This window comes from Euprymna scolopes, chromosome 28 (genome assembly GCF_053919585.1).
Source record: "Euprymna scolopes isolate OS-2025 chromosome 28, ASM5391958v1, whole genome shotgun sequence".
Taxonomy (NCBI): Eukaryota; Metazoa; Mollusca; class Cephalopoda; order Sepiida; family Sepiolidae; genus Euprymna; species Euprymna scolopes.
In genome coordinates this window covers 14,980,223-14,995,572 of record NC_136509.1, presented here as the reverse complement: position 1 = coordinate 14,995,572, position 15,350 = coordinate 14,980,223, and the positions used below count along the sequence as shown (strand labels likewise).

At 34.1% G+C, this 15,350-nt stretch overlaps 1 protein-coding gene across 2 annotated transcripts in view; it reads right to left on the bottom strand.

Annotated features, from left to right (window-relative positions):
- LOC145249486 (sentrin-specific protease 8-like) overlaps nucleotides 1-14,350 on the bottom strand; it is an 80,342-nt gene extending 65,992 nt beyond the window's left edge. For both annotated transcript variants that reach the window (XM_080111079.1, XM_080111080.1), the window contains exons 1-2: nucleotides 14,215-14,350; nucleotides 8,644-8,870 (exon numbers count right to left, since the gene is read on the bottom strand). In XM_080111079.1, the coding sequence (XP_079967205.1) occupies nucleotides 8,644-8,780 (137 nt within the window). In that variant the 5' untranslated portion in view covers nucleotides 8,781-8,870; nucleotides 14,215-14,350. The remainder of the gene's footprint in view (nucleotides 1-8,643; nucleotides 8,871-14,214) is intronic.
- Between the last annotated feature and the right edge of the window lie 1,000 nt (nucleotides 14,351-15,350).

The following is a 15,350-nucleotide window of genomic DNA, read 5'->3' as shown; positions in this document are numbered from 1 at the left end:
TGACCTTTACTCCTGATCTGAAATGGAACACGTACATCAAGTCTGTTGCCAAGGTCGCTGGAAAGATGGTGGGATCCTTCTACCGCTCCAGAAGATATCTCACTACTGATGCAATTCTCTATCTATATAAAAGCCAAATATGTCCAAGGATGGAGTACTGCTGCGATATTTGGGCAGGAGCTGCTAAAAACAGCCTATCCTGCCTTGACAGAGTACAAAATAGACTTTGTGGCTTAATGGGGGATGCCCTTTTCTCTACCTTGCAACCTCACTCCCACAGAAGAGACGTTGCGAGCCTTTCCTTGTTTTATCGTTATTTCCATGCCAAGTGCTCGTCTTAACTCCAATCTCTGGTCCCCCCTCACCAATCTTTCACGAAAAACACCAGTCTAGCTGAATCCACTGTGAAAAATTTCCCCCACTCTTTATCTGTGCCTAAATCAAAACGTGGATTCCATGAACAAAGCTTCTTTCTTAGAACTGCACACCTGTGGAACTCTGTTCCGTCTGCCTGCTTCCCACCTGACTACAACTTGGATGTCTTCAAGTCCAACGTTAACAAATTCCTAATGAACCGCCCCCTTAAGTAAACACTCCATCAAATCTCCACACTAACGTACTGTACTTGCAATAACCCTTATCCTGAGTGGCTTCCAGGCCTTGTTAAGTGGTGAACACTGTAAAAAAAAAGAAAAAAAACATTGCAGACGAACAACACACGGACTCTACTAACTTTTCTTCAATTACTATCAAGCCGAGAAAAAAAATGTATAAAATTCTGAGGATGGCGTCTATCGCCAAAATATTAATTTTAAACAAATAAAAATATTTTTTTATTTTTATAATATTAAGTTGTAATTTGGCTTATATACATATTTTTATTTCAAAATGATTCATATTTGGGGCAAAGACTAAATTTTTCTTGAAATCGAAATCGGGAAGACGAATTGTGATTTTAGACATCCTCAACATTATCTGGAGGATGATAGAAAAAAAAATCAGAATAAAAATGAAAGATGCAGGAAACTAAAACTCAATAACTATTAACTAGAAAACTATAAACTGAATTACTAGGTGTGTCAGAATTTTGGGGAATTTTTGACACCCTTAACACAAAACTGCAAATAAAACATACAAAACTTGTAATTTCTCTTTTTAAAGTGGTTTGTTTAATTTCTTTATGGAATATACTTCCAAAATAAACAATTAAAATTTTTTGAAAAATAATAGAAGTATTATTTTTTATTTAAAAAAAAAAAAAAAAAAAAAAACAGCATTTACAAAGTGCCTGCGCATACTCATGCAGCCATTTTTCTATGTAATAAAATGAATTGAATTTTACGAGTTAAATTTTTTTCAATTTTTTCAATTTAAAAATCCATCAAAATTTTTCTATTGGTTCAATTTTTACAATATTTGCAGGTTTAATGTGAAATTTTATGCTCTTTTCAATAAATCGAATATAATATTCTAGACAAACGTGTTTTTTTTTTTAAATTCACCCCCCCTCCTATTTTGAAATGTCTATTAAAATGAAAATAATTTTCTCACCTCAGATTTATACATCACAAATTGAAGATAAAAGATCAATAAATAAAATAATCTAAATTAAAACAAAAAAGAATAGTTTTGTGCAAATTTACCTGTAAAGTCAAAAGTTTAAAACCTTATTTAAAAAAAAAAAAAAAAAAAAAAAAAAAAAACACATTGATTTTTTTAAGTGGAACCTCACAATTTTTAAATTTTGTCCTGAAAAGATTGAATACCTACAACAATTTTTTCTGCTTCATTCAATTTTTTTTTTTTTTTTTTTTAGATTTAAAATTAAAAAAAAAATCACTCCATAAAGAATAAATAAAATATATTAAATCAAAAACTCATGTATTTCTTTAAGAGAATAAAAAAAAAATGGAAAATTGGTCGAGTGGAATTTTTTTAAACAGCAAAAACTGATAATTGAAATGTGATAATTTTTCAAGTACGATGGCCCATATTGACTAACTTTTGTTTACAGCAAACACATGCCAGAAATAGAAAGGGGAGATTAATTCTGGCGCTTATAGGCCACCGTAGTTCTCAACTCGAAGAAAGAGAAACATTGTGACCATCTGGTATTTTTGAATCCTTGTTTAAAAAATTATTTTATTCAAAAAGTACATGGAATATAAAATATAAATATGGATAAATTCTTAGCAATGAAGAATGGAAGCACCCATTGATTAGTATTTTTTATAGGTAAGTGATTTTTTGGAATTGATATATATTATATTCGAAGTAAGTTAAAATTTGTTGATTTTCTTGAAATCTTTTTTAAAGAAAACCGATTTAAAAAAACAAATATTGCATATTTTGCTATTAAACCTGTTATTGTTTTAAAATTTGATCTTTGCTCGTTTTATTGAAAAAAAATTAATGTTTAAATTACATTTTCCAAGTAGTTATAAGCTTCGAAAGATAGTAAGTCTAATTATTCAAGTTTTTATCACGCATTTTTAATGGCAATTTCTGACACTGCTACTGAATTACCATTCATAATCAGCTAGCCTCTTTTTCGATTTCTTTAAAGATGGTGATTATATTTTTCAGGGTGAGTTTTCATTTTAACGTTTCATGTTTACGATGAAACCTGCTATAACTTTTTTTTTTACTAGCAGGGGAAGCACCCGGCTTTGCCCGAGCGTAAAATCCATTACATACGATATTTAAATTTGTCCAGATTTCGTATATATTACTATGGAGTCATGATTTCAAAAGTTTAAAAAACAATATATATATATATATTTGGGTGCCATTAGCTAGAATCGAAACCAAAAACAAAACTGTAGCATTCAAAGCTGGTGACGTTACCACTGTACCAACATGACACACATATGAACTGATTAAAAATAAAGATTTGCAAAATGTAAAAGGAATTTTTCAATTTTGACCCCTTAAGAACTATTTTAAACGGCTAAAGACCCATAAAAGAACAGTCTGTAAAAAATGCAATCATTTAAGTCCAAGGATGGAATACTGCTGCCATATCTGGGGAGGAGCTGCTAAAAACAGCCTAGCCTGCCTTGACAGAGTACAAAATAGACTTCGTGGCTTAGTGGGGGATGCCCTTTTCTCTACCCTGCAACTTCTCTCCCACAGAAGAGACATTGCGAGCCTATTCTTGTTTTATCGTTATTTCCATGGCAGGTGCTCGTCTGAACTCCAATCTCTGCCCCCCCTCGCCAATCTTTCACGAAAAACACCCGTCTAGCTGAATCCACTGTGAAAAATTTCCCCCACTCTTTATCTGTGCCTAAATCAAAACGTGGATTCCATGAACAAAGCTTCTTTCTTAGAACTGCACACCTGTGGAACTCTGTTCCGTCTGCCTGCTTCCCACCTGACTACAACTTGGATGCCTTCAAGTCCAACGTTAACAAATTCCTAATGAACCGCCCCCTTGAGTAAACGCTTCATCAAATCTCCACACTAACATACTGTACTTGCAATAACCCTTATCCCTGAGTAGCTTCCGGGCCTTGATAAGTGGTGACCACCGTGTAAAAAAAATTAAAAAATAATAAAAAAGAAAAAAAGAAAAAAAAAAAGGCCCCTAGCGTCACTCTGCGACTTTTAGTTTCGGAGGAGATAGAATTTAGTTTGAAAATATGGAGACAGACATATAACCTTTTATATATTAGATTTGTGCTAAAACTTTGTCGTTTCAGAGTAATGCCGAAACCAGCTTTACTGACTTAAAAAGGATTTAAGCAATTTCTTCGGTCTAGAAAGATTTCTCTTCTACCTAAAGACAGAACAGATAAGTGGAATTTACTTTTAACTTTTTGTTTTCAAGTTGCCACTCGGACTTAGGGTTCATTGTGGTTTTTAAAATGATTTTTAGCATTTTACATTGTTTGAGCAGGAACATTCACTAGATATGCTAATTGTTAAAAACCGTTAAAAGTCAATTTCGCCGAACAGATACTATACTTTGTGATAAACCTAAATCTATTGTTGATAGGTTTGTTTTCTTTAGATAATCGTGTTCCTGATCTAGAATGTATAAAAATTAGTAATAATAATAATTTTATTGTATCATTTTATTCTATTTTTAAACTTAGACAAATCTAAAAATCGATCCCTCCTCTTTTCTTCCCAAATAAATCAGTTCGATTGTACTTGAACCGTTAAGATATAAAACTAAACGTAAATTCCATAAGCAATTTTTCCCCCTATAGAAATGCCCGTCCAAGAAACGATAATATGGGACTGCTTCCCAGCTGACTATAGCATGGCCGTTTTTAAGTCTAACGTGAACAAGTTTTTGTTGAACTGGCCTCTTAAGCAAAAAAAAAAAAAAAAAAAAAAAAAATTAACATATATTTATATATATATTTTATAGTATATTTTGTTTATTAAACTGTTAGGTGAAAGAATAAAATAGTTACAAAACACTGCCCCTCATGTTGAGAATGGCTTTCTAAATAATAGCGTTATTTCAGCACGCTGCATAAACACCACTATTTTATTTAAAACAAATTTTTCCAAGCATTTTCAGAATTTTAATCGAAGACGTCAAACAAGAAACAATTTTTACACAAAGGAGATACATATTGACCCAAATGTTTCCGATTACAATTTACGGAACAGACCGAAAATAGCCGAGCCGTTACCAAACAATCATTTAGTATGAACATTAAAAGAACTTTTTAATTTTTCTCTTAAGCCCAGGCTAGGGTTAATTATCCATCCACCTCTTACTTACCTCTCTCTCTCACCACGAGAGGGATGTGTCACAAGGTCGGAATGTGTAAAAATTAGTCTGTGCTTTAAAAGAGGGAACACTTCGACCCTGCAAAAACATGCCCGATGAGGACGCCTCAAGCAACAAACGATAAATTTGCTGCTCCACCCAAAAGCCGAGAGGCAAGGCCTGGGAAAGTGAACCTCCTAGGACTACACAGAACACTTTGCATCAGTCCGACAACAAAAAGGCCATCAAATTAGCTCAGTTTCTGTTGGACTGATTGTCGAGGTTCCAACCTCGATAAATGTTAACTGCAAAGTTAAAATAAATGTTCCTATTTACTTGCCTCACCATGAGAGCAGACACAAGGTCGGTTTTTAATGTGGGGAAATGCAGCTCCCAACAAAGGAGCACTCTAGATAGGAACAAAAATAAGAATTGTCTCAGTCATGAAGGATTTCTCATACATTGCCAGAGGACAAACAAAAAGGTGGAGTGTAGTATCAGAACATATACTACACTTTCTTCAAAAGGAAATAAATGTTACCAAAGACAAAGTGGGAGGTGACGGTGGTACTGGTACAGTGGTTAACGACACAGACTGACGACCTGGGCGTCCCAAGTTCGAATCTAATTCGTTCCTCAAAAATCACTTTCATTTAGGATGTTGGCAACCTTCACGTGGTCCCTCTCATAAGTAAGAAATAATTCTGATTATAAAAATATCGGAGAAAAATTATGCCAACAATAGAATCTTTGGATTCATACAATATGATGATAACCAAAGGCAAGATAAGTTAGTTTTTTTGTTTTTTTTTATAATTTTCTTTCTTTGAAGATTGTAGTACTGGGGCAGCCCAACCAGCTGCCAACATTTCCCTGCTTTTTATTGATACCAGCCGAGAGCTCTTTTTAGTATCCTCATTGTTCCCTTAAGTGCAATTGTTTGGATCTTTTTTGCACTTGGTTCACCAGGAATATTAGTTAGGTAGGACTTCAGGTTCTTCTTCATAAGCCCTGTGGCACCTATAATAACTGGTATGATTCATATCTCCCTATGTTTCCTATCTGAAACAGTTTTTTTGTGCTTGAACATATTTTAAACCGTTTTATTTACTCTGAAACAGTGTTTCAGAAACACAAGTAGTGCCAGAACAAGAAAAATGTCCAACATTAGGTGTTCATCCGGGGGGGGGGGGTCTCGATAATCGCTCAAAAATCGAAAATTAAATGAACTATTGTTAGAAACCTAGTGTTTTAAACTAACTAAACGCTATAAAATAAGTCAAAATACAAAATATATTTTGGTAGATAGAAGAATAACTTGCCTTTGGTAACAGTTACTTGTTATATATTTGTTTTTTGGGGGTTTTTGGGGTTGTTTTTTTTTTTACATTTTTTAGTTTTGTTGTCTATACTAATTGATGTCCTTCAAATCAGTAAGTGAATCAACTTAATTTCTGTATCAACTTTTATTTTTGTTATATTGTTTTTGGCTTTAAATAACTGTTACCGAAACCACATGTATTGTACAGAATTTGAATTAAATTTATTTTTAAACTAACTTTAAGCTAAGTTTCAAGTTCAGTTCAACAAAAAATCGGTTTGGTTCAAATTCTGTAGAAGGCTCACCATTAAATTTTGTGGGGTTTGTTTTACAATCCACACAGATTCGAAAAGTAAAAAAAAAAAAAAAAAAAAAAAAATCAATCAAATAAATGTTACCAAAGACAAGTATTGGTTTGCGTTTTTACTTAATGCAAAATGTTTATTCGACTCGCAAAACAAGCAATATCAATTGGTACGCGACCACAAGAAAAAGAAAAAAAAAATGGACGTATAACAAATACATTGTGGCCATTTTTCTTCCTGGTCGCGTACCGGTTAACATTGTTTTTCGAGCCGAATAAACATTTTATATTAAGTAAAAATAACTAAAAACGGGTTTGTTTTACTGTAGTGTACACAGATTCGAAAAAGTTGTCAAAACAAATATAGAACAAATAAATGTTATCAAAGGCAAGATAAGTTACTTTTTTACCCAACTGGATATGTTTTTAGTGTTTATATTTAATGTAACATGTTTATTCAGCTCGAAAAACATACAGTGTTTACCGATGTATTGGAAAATTCAAAATGACGGCCGACTCTCTCGGAGACGGTAAGTTTGGGAAAAGGAGTTATAAATAAAAAAAAAAGTCAAAATACTGTTAACAACTCGCCGAATATATGTCAGCCTATGTCACGGTAACATTAAGCGAGTTTCTAACAGTATTTTGTCTGGTTTTTTATTTATAACTCATTTTCCCAAACTTACCGCCTCAAAGAGAGAGTCGGCTGCCATTTTGAATTTTCCAATACATCGGTAAACACTATGTTTTTCGAGCTGAATAAACATGTTACATTAAATATAAACACTAAAAACGTCCAGTTAGGTAGAAAAGTAACTTATCTTGTTGCCTTTGATAACATTTATTTGTTATATATTTGTTTTGTGACAATTTTTCGTATCTATGTGCACAGTAAAACAAACCCCTAAAAACTTACCCGGCCAGCCAGGTATAAGAGTAACTAATCTTGTCTTTGGTAATATTTGTAATTTTTTTTATTCATTCGTATGCTTAATATCGTCTGTCATATTTTTTCGGAGTTTGTATTACTGTACACAGATTCGAAAAAGTTGTCAAAAAACAAATATATAACAAATAAATGTTATCAAAGGCAAGATAAGTTACTTTTCTACCAAACTGGATATAATTCACGTGTTTTTATTCAATTTAACATGTTTATTCAGCTTGAAAAACATGCAGTGTTTACCGATGTATTGGAAAATTCAAAATGGCGGCCGACTCTCTCTTAAACACGGTAAGTTCGGGAAAAGGTGTTATAAATAATAAACTAGACAAAATACTATTAGAAATTCGCTCAATATATATTACCGTGACATAGGTTGACATATATTCGGTGTTTTTTTAATAGTATTTTGTCTAGTTTATTATTTATAATACCTTTTCCCGAACTTACCGTGTTTAAGAGAGAGTCGGCCGCCATTTTGAATTTTCCAATACATCGGTAAACACTGCATGTTTTTCGAGCTGAATAAATATGTTACATTGAATAAAAACACAAAAAATATATCCAGTTTGGTAGAAAAGTAACTTATCTTGCCTTTGATAACATTTATTTGTTATATATTTGTTTTTTGACAACTTTTTCGAATCTATGTGTACAGTAATACAAACCCTTTTTTCGCAGCTTTCAAACTGTAAACTGCTTCGGCCATTTATTTACAGGTTTTTTCTGTAAATTGCAATCGGGAACAATCAGATCAATATGGGTTCCCAGCAATATCCTAAAATCTTATTTTTCTATTTACAACGTAGGGGGGGGGGCAAAGAGTAAAATTTTACTGAATATTCCTCATGTCGTCTGGTAAGAAAATGGTAAGAAAAATACGCAGGTATTTTATTTAAAAAAAAAAAAAAAAAAGCTCAAAAAGCTACTTTTTTTTCTATTTTCACTAAAACTTTAGAATATTACGTATCTGATAAATTCGTCGTTACATGAAATTAGAATTGTAGGTGTTCGTGCACTTACTGATCCGCGCTATTTTTTAAATCGTATTTCCAAGTTTAATTAAAGTTTTATATGTTTTTTTATTCAATTGTAAGGTTAAAGTATATAATAGGCACAAAACACCCTCCCCATTAAAATAATAACGTTATTATTTCAGCACGGATCAATAAGTGCACTAGTACCGAATTGTATTTACAATTTGGAGTTGTTAACTGAAGAAGTCGCACATGTTTACTCGAAACGTTTTGTTTTCAATATCGACACAGGACGAACAACTTTCACAGCAACGAAAGAAAACATCGCTATAATATAAATGAAAAGAAAGGAAGAGAAATACTCACTCGAATGCAAACCCGATAATGTTGTCATTTATCCAGTTCGGCTGGTCGAGCAAGTCAACATCTGACTGGCGAAGAAGAGAGTTGTGATAATCCAAAACGATCGGACTTTTTTGCTCCTCCGTTCTATAGTCGGCCATGTTGAATGAATGCTGAGGCAGGGTGTGACGTCACTTCCGGTACCAGACCGTTTCCAAATATGTCAACGCACGATTTCTCGCTTTCTTCACCTTCCAAAAAGATGGAGAAAAAAAAAAAAAAAAAAAAAAAAAAAAGAATACATATGCTATTCAAATCATCGTCGTTGTTGTGACATGAACTATTTCACCTTAATTTTGACTTGATTAGTCGAGTGTTAAATTACTCTGAAGAATGGGGGAGGGGAATAAACTTGTCCCGCAAAACTTGTATTTCTGTGTATATGTGTCCGTCTACAAGTCAGAAAGTTCACAAAATCACTTTAGAAACGGTACATTCAGAATAATCTGGTTATAGTAAATATAAATAAATTCTGTAATATGTCCGCGGTTACCAGGAACCCAAAACTGCATAGAGATCAGGGGGAAAAAAATCCTTTTCTTTCTTTGATTCTTACTCATAGTTACATTTCTGAATTTTTGAGATGAGGATTTTTGATTCTCCAGACTACTGTTCTCACCTTGTATAAGTACTTTATCCACTGCGCCACAGGTCCTTGCGCAAAGACCTGTGGCATAGTAGATAAAATACTTGGTAAAACTCAGTTGTAAAGTTTCACTCTGGAAGGTTCAATCCTCAGTGTGGGCGACATTTAAAAATACAATTGTGAATTACTTAGGATATCTATCCAGTCATGACTGACGAAACAAGAGTATGCTATCTCCGTGGACTAAATATAGGATTCCGTTCGAAATTCCATGCAGATTCCAGAATTCGACAGAAAGATTCACAAGATTGACAGAAATATTCACCTGAAGAAGATCGGAGGTTACATCTACCAAAGCGTTGTGCAGATAACACTAAAGACCATCACCATATCATATGAATATGAAGGTTTTATTGTTAGCATTGGTTTTCCCAATATTTTTCTAGTCAGAATTTTTTCTAGAAAGACGTTGGGTACTTATGAGAGATCACAGGAAGGTTGTTAACATCATAAGTGAAAGTAATTTTTGGAGAACGAACGTGGAACACCAATGCCGTCAGTGTGTGTCATTAACCACTAGACCAGAGTCACCTCCGAACATTCAAGATGAGAAGTCATCCGAAGAATCCAAATAATATGAATTACTGGCAGTTGTTCCAAAAACAACACGGATATTAGGTCAAATAGTCAATCAGCTTTCTCTTTGTTTTCTTTTAAATTTTTTTCTCTCTTGTATTGAACCAGTTGCCAGAGAGAGGGGTGGGAGGGAGAGAGCTACACTCGGATGAAGAAAAGATGTGTTGTTATTTTGCTGTTGTTTTTATCAATGTGTTATCACTTATCAGGGTCAAAAGTCACTCAAGGATAAAGGTGAATGAGATGGCTGGAGCATCAGTTGAATGATGAAGCATATTATGAAGAATCGAAAATGAACATGCTATAGTCTGCAGGGATACAGTCCTATGGTAATGTATTCCATACACGGGAGGTTCTTGAAAAGAAACTTTGTTCATGGAAATTCTGCCTGATGCAAAGCACACAGAAGAAAGAAAAGGGTTCAAAGGGAGTCGCCAACCTAATAGGTCTTGCACTCTGTCCCATCAATGAAATGTTCCATCCCTCTGCCTGTTTTACAAGTATTTTAATGATAGGTTCTCCAACAAACTACAAGCCCTTGTACCTCCTTGATGTAAATACACCTGATATTGATATTCAGTTGAGGTAAGAAGATGAAATGTTAGTGTGAATATCTTACAAAGAGGAATCAGACACTGGAGCTCAGTCGAGCGCCTCTCATAGAAATAACAATAGAGTAGACAAAGACTAGCAAAATTTCTTCTGTGATAAATGAGTCTTTAGAAAACGGAAAAGATCTTAATCTAAAAGATTGCAAAGTCGACGTTGTACTTTGTAAATGTGATGATGTTTGTCCATTGCTTGTGAAGATGGCCGTGATTATGCAATTATTATGTGGGTTCAGAAATGACTTGTTAGACCGATTTGAGCTTTGAAGTATTGCCCGCATTTGGGACATCTGGGGAATGATTCTGTAGCTTGCATTCTTCAATAAATGTCGAATCAACAATTGTAGCCCCTTTTGTGGCTTCCAATCTTTTTCATATGTGCACTTTTATTGATAGTACACACATTAAACTCTAGTCCCCTTTGAAGTAATCTCCTCTGGCTGCAATGCCCTTGTTGTTCCATCCCAACAACTTCTAGAAGGCCCCATGGAAGTCCTCTTGTGTGAGCGCGTCAACCTCTTTCATCTCAATTGTCCCATAATGACAACCTATATGGCTTTCCTTAAGCTTAGAAAATAACCAAAAGTCATAGGGACCAAGGTCAGACAATAGGGAAAGTGAGGAACTGTCTTGATGCTCATGATAACGTCTTTCTTTCTGATCTACTCTGAGCACTCTTGGGATAAACTTCATGCAAATCTAACACATCTACAGTTCCTTGCGAATAACTGTGTGTACAGTTCCCACACTGACATCAAACTGCACACTTAATGTCTATAGACACATGATGGTTTTCTCCATGAAATTCTTTATTTGGCCAATCAACTCTGATGTTCTGATTTCCTTACTCCTTCCACACCTCTCGTCATCCCTCACGGACTCCCGGCCTTCCTTGAATCTCTTATGTCACTCAAAAACAGAGGCTTGATTCATGCAAGATGATCCAAAAGCAGTCTGAAGCATTCCATACGTTTCTGTGACATTTTTTTTCCAAGTTTAAAACAGAATTTTATTGCATATCGTTCTTCTGAAGTTCCCTTACGTCCAGATTGCATTTTGGAAATTCATCCGCTGTGACAATCAGGCTTTAGTAAGGTACATTCTAATTTCTGCTGTAGCTGTTGATTTGAACTTGGAAATCATAAAAATTGGTCAGTCATCTCATAAGATGTATAGCAATAACATACTGAATTTTTAAGAGTCTACGACAATTTTAAATGTTTGTACAAGAAAATCTGGAAACTTATTGAAGGCACAAGAATTTAAAATGCCTGTACACAGGTGGAAGCCTATTTAAGACATCTAACACACCAGAAATATGTCTTTTTAAAAAAATTCTTTTAGTGCATTTTAACCCCAAATAAGGCCCAGTGCCACTTTGATGTAGGGGGCTACTATTTGAAACATAATTTGCAGGGATACTATGTAGGGAGTTGAGCAGCAAGATGTCTGTTTGCATTACACATGAACTTCTGCATGTCAGTACAGTCAAGGAAGCAGGAATCTGGAAGGAAATTCCAAAGTCTAGCAGTCCTAGGGAAGAAACTATTAGAGTAGAAGGCTTTCTGACATCTGGAGATTTCTACTGTGTAGGGGTGGGAGTTTGCTGCTTGTCAAGTTTGTTGGGGGGGGTATTTACATTGGGCAGAGCACTTACCGTTAAAATACTTGTAAAACAGGCAGAGGGATGCAACATTTCATTGATGGGACAGAGGTTGAAGTCTAGCTGACAGTGTGGGACCTATTAGATTGGCAACTTTTTTTTTAACCCTGTCTAAAAGGGAGAGACTAGAAGCAGATGCACCAGCCCAAATGTGACAATAATGTTCCATCCATGGGTGAATGATGGCTTTGTAGAGGTACAGAATACTCTCAGGCATAAGTAGCTTTATAGCATGGTAGAGAGAGCCCACCTTCTTTGCAGCAGCCTTGGCAATGCCCTCAATGTATTTGTTTCAACTCATATTCCCTGTGAACGTTAAGTCGAGGAGTTTGAATGAAGTACTTTCAGGTAACGTATCATTAACCATGGTTGTTAGTGGTTGAGAAGGTTTCTTGTAATTATTAAAGAAATAAGCTTAGTATTGGCAGCATTGAATGTTACCATCCATTTATGTTCCCATTCCACTACAGACTGGAGGTCTTCCTCTGGGGTTTCTGCCATTGTCTTGGATGTGTGTTCATTTGTTTTCCTCTTGTGTCTGTTATCGAGTGTGGTCTCGTCAGCAAATATACTCATCTCGGAGATTTTATCTTAATTTAGTTAATCCTATGAGTTAGAATATAAACCGGTGTTTGAGGGAGACCTTCAGAGTGTCAAGGTAGAAAAGGGTGCTCAGAGCGGCATTGTGGCAGCCGTACTTCTTGACTAATATCCTTCTTTTTTATTCTCCTTTTATTTACATGTTAACGAGAACGACCCAATAAAGTTGTTTTAAATATTAGAAATAGTCTGCATTTACTTTTCTGTGCACTTATCCTGATGCGGCAACAGTACTCTTACATCTTAGAGTGCATCGAAGAAATAACAAAAGAGTAGATAAAAACAAGCCACATTTCTTCAGTCATAAATGGGTCTGAGAAGAGAAAAGATTTTAACCCACTAGATTGTTAAATCGATTTTGTACTCTGTCAAGGTATGAAAGCATACGCCAATTTTGGGTCTAAACACCTGAAATTTTAGATATAGATTACTTGGACATGGATCCAACTTTATAATTTGATTTGGGCTCAAAATAATAAATGTTAAGGGGTCACAATTGGGGTCAAAGTTTTTTAAAAATTGATCTCTGCGGTTTCTACCAAATTACTCAGCCAATTTTTGGTCTAAACATTTGAAATTTTACATAAAGTGTATTCAGACATAGTAGGGCAAGCTTTTTAATCATTTTTTTGCTGAAAAGTTGGCTTTCAAGTGGTGAAAGTTCAAAAGATTTTACCTTTGCGGTCTCTAATAAACTATTCAGCCAATTTTGGGTCTAAACATTTGAAATTTTACATAAAGGGTATTCAGACATGCAGCAGGCATTTTAATCAGTTTTGGGGCAGAAATTTGGCTGGCAGGAGGTCAAAGTTGAAAGAATTAACCTTTGCAGACTCTACCAAAGTGCTCCGCCAACTTTTGGTCTAAACACTTGAAATTTTAGATGTAGGTTACTTGGATATGGGTCAAACATTTTAATATAATTGGAACCCAAAATAATAAATGTTAAGGGGTCAAAATTGGGGTCAAAGTTAAAAAAATTTTACGTTTGGGGTCTCTACCAACTTTTCTCCATAGTAGTTAAGGCATTACCGTACATATTCACACCTTTTAATATATACATATGCACATAAAGTTATGAACAGTGCATAGGACTCGAGCAAAGCCGGGCAGAACTGCTAGTACATGAGTACTTCATTTAATCACATAAATTAATATACAAAGATATAATTTTATGTGTAAATTTTCAGTATTTACTTCAAGTGCTCAATACATAGGTATATGAGTCAATACATAGGTAGAGCTAGGTAGTAAGTTAAATATAGAACTGACCGATGTAAGATCGATTAATAAGTTCCAAAAAATGGCCATGAATTGACACCTAAATATTTAAAATCTTGAAAACGACTTAAAAATAAAAATAAAACAAAATACTGTTAGACATCCTCCCAGTAAATGTCACAGTAAGACACAGATCAAAATAAAATAAATTTTATATTTACTTCAACTGAGTAAGAAAATTATATTCCAGATGTTTCTTTGAATATCTTAAGCAGAAAAATCCTGCTCATCGAATCGAAAACATCTTTTTAGTTGCTCCTGCTGATAGCCATTTTGTACGTTAGTTTCGCCTTCCAGTCGTGAATATCAGCTAGTTTATGAAGTGGACTGTAATCCAGGACACCATGTCCTCACCCCGTTTACAGCGGAATTATCTATAATTGTTACCCACCTCTTAAAAAAACAGTAACTTTCATCATAAATTCAAATTAAGGATTCATTTTTATTGACCTAAATTTTTTTTATTACAAATTCTATTCTTTTATAGTGTTAGTTTAATTACTACCTTTATATATTATATATATATATATATATATATATATATATATATATATATATATATATATATATATATAGATATATATATATACATACATATATGTGCATATATGATGATGATTGCTGCATCTTTCCAGATGATCGCCATCATATTGAGTTCTTCCCATCTCGTCGTCCATGCCATTTCAGATGACTACAATTTTGCTACAGATTTGCACACCTTGAAGCAGATATGACGTACAAATTGAGCAATTTCTGTTGAGGTAACTTCATATACATAAATATATAAACATATATATATACACGCACACATATATATATGTAAATAAACATATATATACACATACGATCCTGGCTTGAGGTAGCTGCTTGTTTAGCCGCACTGATCAGTTGTAATACAGCGAAACAGTAATGTATGTGGCTGACATATATATATATATATATATATATATATACTAGCAAAAGTACCCGTCGTTGACTGGGTTCAAAAACAGCCTACAGAAAATGGACTTTGATTTATGAAAGTATGATAGGTTATGAAAAGGAAGGGTTGTAAATTTGGGTTGAATTTGGGGGTATCAAAAACAAAGCAAAATATGATGAAAGTAAAAATGAAATAGATAGACCCCATAATTTATTATACCATACCTGTTGACACTGAAATACTTATCACAATATTCTGTGGATCTATATTAAAAAACCTTGTTAAACTTTGTCACATATTTACATTCTATGGAGGTCATGTGTGAACGAACACCCCATAATTTTATTATACCATGTTTCTTCAAACTGAAACATA